This window comes from Mastomys coucha, unplaced genomic scaffold, assembly GCF_008632895.1.
Source record: "Mastomys coucha isolate ucsf_1 unplaced genomic scaffold, UCSF_Mcou_1 pScaffold4, whole genome shotgun sequence".
Taxonomy (NCBI): Eukaryota; Metazoa; Chordata; class Mammalia; order Rodentia; family Muridae; genus Mastomys; species Mastomys coucha.
Genome location: NW_022196910.1, coordinates 26625167 through 26635774, shown reverse-complemented (window position 1 = coordinate 26635774; position 10608 = coordinate 26625167). Strand labels below are relative to the sequence as shown.

The 10608-nt window shown below is 39.7% G+C and overlaps 1 protein-coding gene across 6 annotated transcripts in view; it reads right to left on the bottom strand.

Moving 5' to 3' along the window:
* Positions 1 to 10608, bottom strand: part of Atp2b1 (ATPase plasma membrane Ca2+ transporting 1) — a 106956-nt gene that overhangs the window by 8289 nt on the left and 88059 nt on the right. For all 6 annotated transcript variants that reach the window (XM_031349474.1, XM_031349469.1, XM_031349471.1 and 3 more), the window contains exons 13-19: positions 7285 to 7464; positions 6564 to 6651; positions 6083 to 6189; positions 2399 to 2590; positions 1964 to 2177; positions 1347 to 1558; positions 14 to 121 (exon numbers count right to left, since the gene is read on the bottom strand). In XM_031349474.1, coding sequence (XP_031205334.1) covers positions 14 to 121; positions 1347 to 1558; positions 1964 to 2177; positions 2399 to 2590; positions 6083 to 6189; positions 6564 to 6651; positions 7285 to 7464 — 1101 coding nt within the window. The remainder of the gene's footprint in view (positions 1 to 13; positions 122 to 1346; positions 1559 to 1963; positions 2178 to 2398; positions 2591 to 6082; positions 6190 to 6563; positions 6652 to 7284; positions 7465 to 10608) is intronic.

Genomic DNA, 10608 nt, shown 5'->3' with positions numbered 1-10608 from the left:
TTGAGATTTTTACCTGGCCCCAGAGCAAGGTCCCCATTCCCAGGAATATTGACCACAGCCACTGTTCTATTGAAAGTTCTGAGCAGCTGAAAGGCTTCCCGCCAAACTGCACAATTATTATCTGGAGGAATAATCAAGAGTACATTTATTTAAATGACAACTAAAATAAAGTAAAATCTCGGCCCCAAATTTTAAGTATATATAATATAGATGTTTACTAAAAATAAGAATCTCATGACCCAAAGGATACCTGTGCGTTCTCTCTCTATTACCCTACACAGCTATAGTCCTTGCTATGCTCTGAATCCTTTATGCCTTCCACGAAGGGCAGGAAGTGCTTTGTGGGAAGCACATGCTACAGAGACGTGGACAGAGAGAACAACACCCTGATTTTTTTTCTACAAGCCATCCACTCCTACTTTACATTTAGAGGCTAAGCCAACTACGCACCCTCTGCAACAAAAGAAACACAACCTGGCAATGCTCTATGAAATGTGGGCTAGCTCTGCTAGTCTGTTCAACACAGCCTGCAGTCCAAAGACATACATACATACATAAAAGTCATACCGTGACTCCTTGATTTTTAGTGTCCTATAATAGCATACCTAGGAATAATAGATATTAAGCAACAAAATAGTCACCTCTGAGTCTGACAATTCTTTCTGATATAAGTAGCTGTGAAATATTTGGTATGTGACAGTGGATACCTTTTTTTATACTTTAAAAAGCATTATAAATCTCACTTTTTGCATTTATTTGTTAATTTCATTGTGTTTTTTTGTCTGTTTTTAACGTCGAGAATATTTGTGCATCTATCCAGGAAGAGCTGTCCCTTGCTTAGGAGGCCAGGGTTCCCTTTCATCACAGGTGATGTGGTGACCAAGTCTGGATTTTCATAAAGGCATGAAACTGAAAGGGTTCTTTTGTATATCAAGAAACCAGGGAATGAGGAAATGTTCAGTGTTTCTAGACTTTTTTTTTTTTAAAGTAAAAGATTTTATTTGCTTTGTTGGAATTAAGGTATGAAAGAAAGGCATTAAGATACTGGGGGAAAACCAATTAATTATGTGACTGGCTGATTTGGCCTCATTAATAATAATTCTTTATAGTTAAAAGAAATAAAGTGAATTGCTTAGGCAGCTGTGAAACTAACTTCTGAGAACACTAGAGACAAGTTGCAATGGTTTTCAGAATATACCGTAGGCAAAAAAGAAGCTAGGTGGACATCACAAGTCAAGATACAGAAGCGTCTGTCCCAGCTGGAGTAAGGAGTAACGTGTGAACAGTGACCCTGTTCACTATGTTTCACATAACAACCAATCTAAACTACCTTCCCATTTACTCACCTGTACCACAAAGGTGCCTAAGACAATTGTGCAGAAGATGGCGTTATTGAAGATTCCTTCAAACACATTTCTTTCCCCATGAATTTTCCTGGCGTTTATTTCATTGAAGAGCTGCATCAGCACAAAGGTGTTGAACACAATGGTGTAGTGTTCTGACGGGGGAGCGTGCAAAGGGGCATTCCTTCCACTGTCGATATCGAAAAACTTCTCTCCTGCAACGAGATGCCACCATTTTGTAATTATCGCTGAGATCACCCAACACGTAACTTAGCAAAGTGCATAATAACAAAGCCTGGCCAATGTGTGAAGTGCAATGACCACACAGAAAGAGCTGGAATGGACCCTGGGATTATTATTTGGTGCAGCCCTAACACTATGGAGACACACGTGTCAGGACCACAGATCTAAATGCAGTGAATCCCAGGTACAATAAAAGCCAAGCCTCTTCACTCCTCCGCCCCCCCCACCCCACCCCAACTAAGTGACGTTTAAAGATACACAGTGGAGTCAGGAACAGACCTCATACCTCTGAAATTCTGTCACAGTAAAGCATACTGAGTGACATCAATGTGCAACAGACACAGTTTAACTGAAACGTGACCACAGTGAACTCTTACCAGCAAATAAGAGTGTAAAGACCACTACGAGCTGATAGAATGCATGGCCCAAGATATTCTTCATCATCGTGCGTGAGATGAGAGGCTTATTTCTACCATAAGGCTTCCGAAGCAGGAGTGACTCAGTGGGTGGTTCCGTAGCCAGAGCCAGCGAAGCCAGAGTGTCCATGATGAGGTTTACCCACAGCATCTGCACGGCCTTAAGGGGCGAGTCCTAGAAAAGACAGGCTTCCTAATAGACATACACAACTCTTCAGGGAGGGTAGCAACTTTCGGAAAACCTTTAGGGTTACAAAGACTTAAGGAACAGAACAGATTACATTTTATGTTTATTAGCCTACAATATAAAGCTTCATCTTATTCAAATACTTAAGGACTTTAAAAAGGTAGAGCATATAATTTTTTGTTTTAAAATAAATATTAACAGTCACCTACTTGAGTAATACAAGCGCCCGTGAAAGCAACAATCACTGCTACTACATTAACAGTAAGCTGGAACTGAAGGAATTTTGAGATGCTGTCATAGACATTTCGTCCCCACATAACTGCTTTAACAATGCTTGTAAAGTTGTCATCTGTGAGAATAATATCAGATGCTTCTTTAGCCACATCAGTTCCAGCAATGCCCTGTTAAAAAAGTCTGTGAATTAGACTATAGGTTTAAAATATCACTTTACATATGCAAATGTGTACCATTACACTTAACAAAAAAGAATTACATTTATGCTAAAAGAAGATAATACGGTCAATTTTAAGATGCCACAGAGAAGGACATTTAGGCGTAGCTGACACCATACATGAGAATGAAGCATGCAAAGCAAAATGCAAATAGCATTGCAAAAAAGGGTTGTCTCTTCCAAGGTCATGCAAAAAGTATATTAAAGATACCAATGGAGAAAGACTGGCCATGAGGGTAGTAGGGGACATTTTGGAGGGATTAGGGAGGTAGGAGGGATGAGATGGAGGAGGTAGAGATGATCACTACACATGTACAAATGTATGGACTCTCAAGTTTAAAATAACATTGAAAAATGAGAAAAGATTAGAATTGAGAAACGTGAGGGAAGGGAGTGCTTGCACGAAAACTGTAAGGACTGGAAGTGGATGATGACTGGCAAATAACTCAGGAAACCAAAGGAATCTGAAGCTTAAGCCTTCAGTAGGGAAACAGAGATGGCTTTTCCTCCCATTATAGAATTCCTAACTGGCTCAGGCCCTGCAGTTTCAGGGAATACTTGGAGACAAATGAGAGGCACTCTTGAAGACCTGAAGACATGAGGAATCAATGGAAAGCCTCAGGCTAGTGAGACTGTCAACAGCAGGATGGTAGTAGGGTAAGAGACTGCGGGTTAATCAAAACAAGTTAATTGCAACTATAAACATCATAGATAATGTTCATACACTGATGCTAACACAATACATATGACTCGGTATAGTTTAAACCAGGTAGAAGTAGCAAACTCCAGGAGTCGCTGGTAGTATATGACTTCCTGTCCTGCACAGAATGGTGTATACTTGAGTTCGGCTGTGCATTTATGACTTAGACGCTTCTCTGTCAGGTGTCTTCCAGGTTAATAAAATTAAAACACGAGGTAACTAGGTCCTCAGAGCTTCTTCTCAAATGCAATGTCACTTCTACTCCAAGGCCAGAAGGTCGGGAGGTAGGGAAGGAGGTCTGTAAGATGAATTTGTTAAGGGCACAGACTTGTCTCTGAGTCATTGCAAAGAGAATCTGGGAGTGAGTGTGTGCCAAGGATGTTAAAAAAATTAGGAAAAAAGTTAATTATATAAGAAAAACATAAAGTTGTGGGAAATAAAAAAAAAGTTGTTCAGAAAAGTAAAAATAATTGTAGGAGACCAAGTGGCTCAGGGTGGAATGGTGCTGAGAGTCATAATATAGACACCATATAGAAATGCTAGTCTAACCAAAATGACGACATAACTCTACTGGAAGAACAGGAACACAGCTGAGAGCGTGCATGTGGAGCAGATGCAGCGCCGTGTCTGTGCTTCTATTATCCGTGTAAGAGTCGAGGTCTCCCCTTCCTTGAGGAAAAGCTAGTCATCAGTGCTTTGTATGCTGACAAAGCACTGGGATCGTTATGGTTTATATAGATGGGAAAAAAAAAAGCAACAGCTAACATGGTCAAGTTTTCTTTTGGGAGTCAAAAACTAAATGGCACATGGTAGGAACATCTGCTAAGCCATGTTAGAAATGCTGCATGCACTGTATGGCTCAGCCCTGAAAAGCCGAGATGGAGCTTCAATGCAAAATGCTCAGTTACGAGTCATGGTGTTCTTGTTCAGCCTCTAGGTAATCCCCTTAGTTCTATGTTACAGGTTATGAATGCAAACCTTCCTAGCTTTGTTCAAATCCTAATATATTTAAGAAATGCTGAGAAAAGGTTAGTTGGCGTGGGAACTTTGAGTTCCTTAGTGTACCTGACTACCTACCTGCACATGTGTCTCTGAACTGATCTGTGCTTTCCCAGAAGTCAAGTTTTAGCAAAAAGTGGCTTCGAGTCCCAGCCACCCAGACTTACTCCTTCACTTTACTTTTGAAATAAATTTAATTTTTTGAATCTAATTTAATTTTAAATCATGCAAATCCCTAAAACAAAACCCACTACCAACATAGCTTTTGTACTGTATTTTCTTGGTCTGTATTGGGGAGTTTTGCTAATATTTACTTCAAATCCTCAGAATCTTATGCCCAAGTTTTGAGGAAAAGAACAATTTGTTCCATGGTACTAGTTTTGCCAACCTGGCTAATTGTCAGGGTCAAAGAAGTAGCAAGAATCTGCTATGTGCCTAGGAGCAACAATTACTGATTGCTGTGTTGCCAAAGGGGATGAATTTGCTTGCTTTAAAGCACAAGGCAGAACCCGCAAGTATTCCTCAGCCCACGTCAAGAACTCTTCACAAGTTTTATCATTACATGTCAATACAGTTGTCTAGGGGTAGGGTAGGGGTAGGGGTAGGGGTAGGGTGAGTCCTTAGAATCTTTATTTTTGCTTGAGGGGAATTTCCTCTTACCACCTCTCTTAATTAAGTCCTATCACCAAGAGTCATCTTCTATATCTTTATTTTAGCAAGAAAATATTGGAGGACAATCATGAAGTACAGCCTGGAACACAGAAACATCCTACACCCAAAGCCCTTAGTGTCAAACTGTGTTTTGGAAATCAGTGTTTCCATATTGTAGAATAAGGAGACAAATTTAGCACCTCTAAAGCACGTTAATATTTCTCCAATGACCATGAACAGTCACATTAAGTGGAACATGTAACTATTTAAAACAGACTTTTGCAGTCTGCTGCAAAACACTCCAGTCCAATGCAAAAATAAAAAGAATGGGCTGGATTATTAAACAAAAATATTCAAATTCTCAAGGTGTTTGTTGGTTATGTTTTGGTTTTGGTAATTAGGATTACAGACTAATATTTTTTAAAGATAAGACAAAGAGTAAAGAAAACACTTTAGTTGAGAATTTTGTGGAAAAGCAGCCCCACCCCCGCCCCCACACCCCACACACACTTAAAGCAAATCTCTTGTTTATGGAATCTAGATAGAAAAATTATGTAAGGCATCCAAGTAGAAGGGCAAACTGTGGAGGGTAAAGGCCTAGTGGAGGGGGAGGGGGAGCGAGAGAGGGTGGTGATTCTGTGTGGATATGATCAGAGCAGGTCATATGCATGTGTGAGGCTACCATTAATGAAACCCAGTATCTTGTACACTAAGGAGACTGTATGGATACATAAAATGATGACATCCATGTATTCTTAAAAAGCTGTTAGGTCATCATCATTGTTATAAGTCTGTTCAAGGTGGTTGTAAGATGCAGGTGAGCTGACTAATATTTAATCATTTCTCAGAGTACAAAGCAAATGTACATTGTTACAGCTCTTCAAAGAAATCATCTTCTGGCCAGACTTGATAGTTTCTAATAAAGGTAGCATATAAAATAATTAGATCTATAAACTCACTTAGGCTTATCCATTATCTCTTAAAACTAATTTTGAGGAACATTGTTTCAAATCGATAGCAATTTTGGCAACAAGCAAACAAACAGACAACCCAGACAGCAAGCTGTATGTACACATTAGCAGGGGTTCCTACCATTGCAAAGCCAACATCTGCTTTCTTCAGTGCAGGCCCATCATTTGTACCATCACCTGTTACAGCTACAACCTGGCGCTGCTCTGAGACTGTGCTGTCAATTATACCTGAAATAGAAGGAAAAAAGTAGTGCTATCAAAATCCTTTAGAATGGATGAAGTAATTCTGTACAAGATCCTCATTAGCCTAATTTACAGACTCAAAATTAAAAAGTATATTTAAACAAATGTAAAAATATAAACTATTTTGCTATGTAGCAAAAATCAATTCTAGCAACAAAGGCTGCTTGGGACTAGTATCTTATGGTAATCCTTGAAGATAAATGCAATTTGCCCAATATATCAGAAAGAAATATTTCTACATTTTACTAGGAAAGTGCTATTTGTGACTCAATTTAACATTCAGGATTGGTTTGACCTTAAAGAAGCAGAACATGTCCCTGTGTTAGAAAAACCGTGAGATAGTTGTACAATATACTCACCTTTAACCAGTGTATGTTTGTCAGTGGGAGATGATCTTGCAAGCACTCGAAGCTTTGGCCAAATCTTGTCTATCCTCTCTTGTTCAATCTACAAATTTTTATCAAGGTTAAAATGTGCCAAAACTAGTCTCAATTCCAAATTAGCTAGCTGCCATATTCAACAGTGGTTCCTTACTCATGGTCCAAAGAGTAAGAGACATTCCTTGGAACTTGTCACATTCACAGGCTCTTGGGCGTGGTCTCAGGTCAAACAGTAAACATTCCGGAGTGGGATGCATCAATCTATGCATTCATGCACTGTCTTGGTGGCTCTGATTTATGTACAAGTATGAAAATACACTGCTATCTGTACCAGAAGGTTAAATTGTAAACCTCCCCGGCCAAATTGCCTATGAAAATGAACTTCCTTAGCATGAGAATTCTGAGACTGCAGTCTCCTAAAATCTACCTCCTCTCAGCTCTTCCAGCCCACCTTACTAGTCTCACAGCACTGTACTTATAGACGTACGGTAACTCCTTCCATAAAACTTCCTTGCATGGCATAAGTCTTTCTAGAGCTGCCGCTCTTGCCCCTAGGGCTGCGCAGGGCTCTGTTGCTTCTGAACAGCATTGCTGAGGCATGGTCCCTAACAACACATGTGCATTCAATGAGTATTGGTTGGAAAAACTACAAATACACTAGGAGTATCAATTTAAAACTTAAGGTATGAAAGAATCTTACCTCTCCCTTTTCATTTCGTATTCTTCGGTTAAAATCTTTACCTTCTAAGCAAAGGAAATCTTCCCCTGGGTGTAAAATACCACATTTAGTAGCAATGGCCCGAGCCGTGTTAATATTATCACCAGTGACCATGCGCACAGTAATTCCAGCCCTCTGGCATTTCTTTATTGCCTCTGGTACCTGGTTTACACAGGAAAAAGAAATCATTAGGATGGAATTTTTTTTTTTTCCCCAAAGAAAAATATCTCATTGACCAAGCATGGCTTCATAGACCACAGCTGACAAATGTATCTCAAGATGTTCAAAATTTCTCCAATCACCGCCAATAATGCCTTTGTTTCTATGACTGCCTGTCATTTTTAGCTGCCATCCTTGCTTTGTATACTAGCTTCTCAATGCTATTTAAGGTCTCTTTCCCTCTGGAAACCATCAGGCAATTCTTAAGTGGTGTTTTTCTACCATTGTGGTACTGCCCAAAGGGAAGCCAAGTTTAGTTATAGATGGCCCACTTTTACTTCCCTTTCTCCTAACCAAGTGGTTCTCAGCTTGTGGGTCATGACCCCTTGGGGGGATGGGGTTGTATATCAGACATCCTGCACATCAGATATTTACAGTACGATTTGTAACAGTAGCAATATTAGTTATGAAGTAGCAATGGAATAATTTTATGGCTGTGAGTCACCACACCATGAGGAACTGTACTAAAGGGTCACAGCATGAGAAAGGTTGAGGAGAGCCGTCCTTCCAATCACCCTTCCTTCTCACACAGAGAACTGTATTCAAGGTTCTGTCTACAAGGTGGGCACCACAGTTAGATAAACTATGCTTTCTAAACCTTAGTATCTATCAAAGCCTAGGACCAACAAGTTTTAACACATTTTATCTCAAACTTCTCCTGAGTCAGTTTTATTCCCCAAATTTCTTGCAACAGCTTCTAACTGCTCTCCCTGTCTCTATGCCATTTATTCTTTAGAACATCTGATACAAGCTGGGCAGTGGTGGCACACACCTTTAATCCCAGTACTTGGGAGGCAGAGGCAGGCAGATTTCTGAGTTTGAGGCCAGCCTGGGCTACTCAGAGAAACCCTGTCTCAAAAAAAAAAAAAAAAGAACATCTGATACGTTTTCTGATAAAATTCTTTTACGTAATGACTCCTCAGCTGTTACACACAAAGCACGGAGCTCTCGGTACTACAGAGTGACAGATGGCCTCAGAATAGTTTTCTAGATTTACTAAACTTTACCACATATAGACTGACATGGCAGGGTGTGCTTCTGCTACTGTAGTTTGCTCAGAAAATCTTTCTTGCTCCTCTAGGGGGAAAAAAAATCCATACAGATCCTACTGGAACAGAAACTGCAAATTCAAATGGCTTCAGGGCCACGCAGAGAGCAACACTGAGGAAAACATGCTGGTAATGACACACCCAAGAGAAATGCTTAATGCAAGTGTTACTCAACTCTTGTCTGGTTTGGTTTTCATGGCAGAATGAGGAGAGCCCAATGTCAACACAATTATGATTTCAAGAGAAAGGAAAAACTCTTATGTGTGTAATCTCTTAATGTGTAACACTTCACATACATGTATGCAGAGGAGGGAGTGCTGAATTAGTACTCCAAGCTGTGTGCCTGTGACTTCTATTAAGCTCAGCTTCAATGTTTCATCTCTGGAGCTCCACTGAATTGAGTACCTAGCTAGACATATGGCTTTCATTTATTTATTATTAAATATGGCTATCATTGAGTACCCCATCATATTACAGATACCTGTTTATTCATGTCTTGTGCAAGTCAATCCTTTTCTCAAGACAGGACCTTTACTTTATGTTTGAATCACCAATGCAATTTCTTTCATTTATTTAGATATTTAAATACTTGATAAGTAACTAGAACTTAATATTTATTATACTATTAAATTAGATATTTCTGGGGAAGTAATTACCACAGGGATGCTTTTCCAGGGTGGCACAAACATCAGGGATACATATATAACTGCAAACAACTTCAGTATATATCTAAGCGTAAAGTTTACATTGTTATTTTCCCCACGCTGGCCTTATCTGTATCATTGGAAAGAAACGTTCTCCACACTCACTGTAGCTAATGTTTACTAAGTGCAAGGTACCACTTGAATGATGCAGTAATGAATTCAAGGAGCAACACTGTTTGGATTCTCTATTTTTAAATAGAACTTGATTTATAAAACATTGGACAGTTGTTTAAATATTATGTACCTTATATCTCATACAAGGTTGAGGCACATTTTATCCCAAACATCTAGACAATCTCTGATGAGAAACTTATCTAGGATCACTTAGGTGGGGAAATATAGTAAGAAGAGATTGGACTTGGTTTAGAAGTATGTGTGAGTAGTATTTAGGAAGGGGAGAGTGGATGCTGGTTCCCATAAGGGGTAGAGGGCATGGCAAGATGTAGGCCAGTCAATAATTATAATGAGCTAAAACGAATTTATTTTTTTTTAAGTTCCAGGTAGGTAAATGTAGACACGAACAGCAGACAAGTGACTGTCCAGCACCACAGGATGCAGGATGGGGAGAATGAGGGAGGGGTACTGCTGATTATGAAGTTTCTGTCTCAGGTGATGGAACTATTCTGACTGTAGTGGTATCTCCACAACTATCAGTAAGCAAGAGAAGGACCATTAGAGATTTATGATATCTTAATTAAGTTGATTAATAATGATAAATTAGTATTTATTTTCTGCCCACCAAACAGAAAACATTTCTACTTGCAACTCACACATGGTCTCCATTTTGAAAAGTAAGGTATTTAAGTAAGGTAACGTGTCTCGGTTGAGTTCTCAGGCAGCTGCAGGAAAACCACATTTGTTTTGATTCCCAGTTCAGAACTGCGCAGGCCAGACATCAGAGTAGTTGGCTCACATTCTCTCATCCCATCTCCCCTGCACCCATCTTGTGAAGAAAGGTCAATTAATGTATTATAAACAGTGGTTCTCAACCTGTAGGTCACAACTCTTTCTCAGGGGTCCCCCTAAGACCCCTGGAAAACAGATACTTACATTACAATTTGTTATAATAGCAAAATTATAGCTATATAGTAACAATGAAAATAATTTTATGACTGGGGGTCACCATAACATGAGGGAATGTATTAAAGGGCCATAGCATTAGGGAGGTTGAGAACCACTGGTTTTTAAAAAAAAACGGGGGTGGGGGGGCGGGCGGTGGTGGCGCATGCCTTTAATCCCAGTACTTGGGAGGCAGAAGCAGGAGGATTTCTGAGTTCGAGGCCAGTCTGGTCTACAGAGTGAGTTCCAGGATAGCCAAAGCTACACAGAGAAAC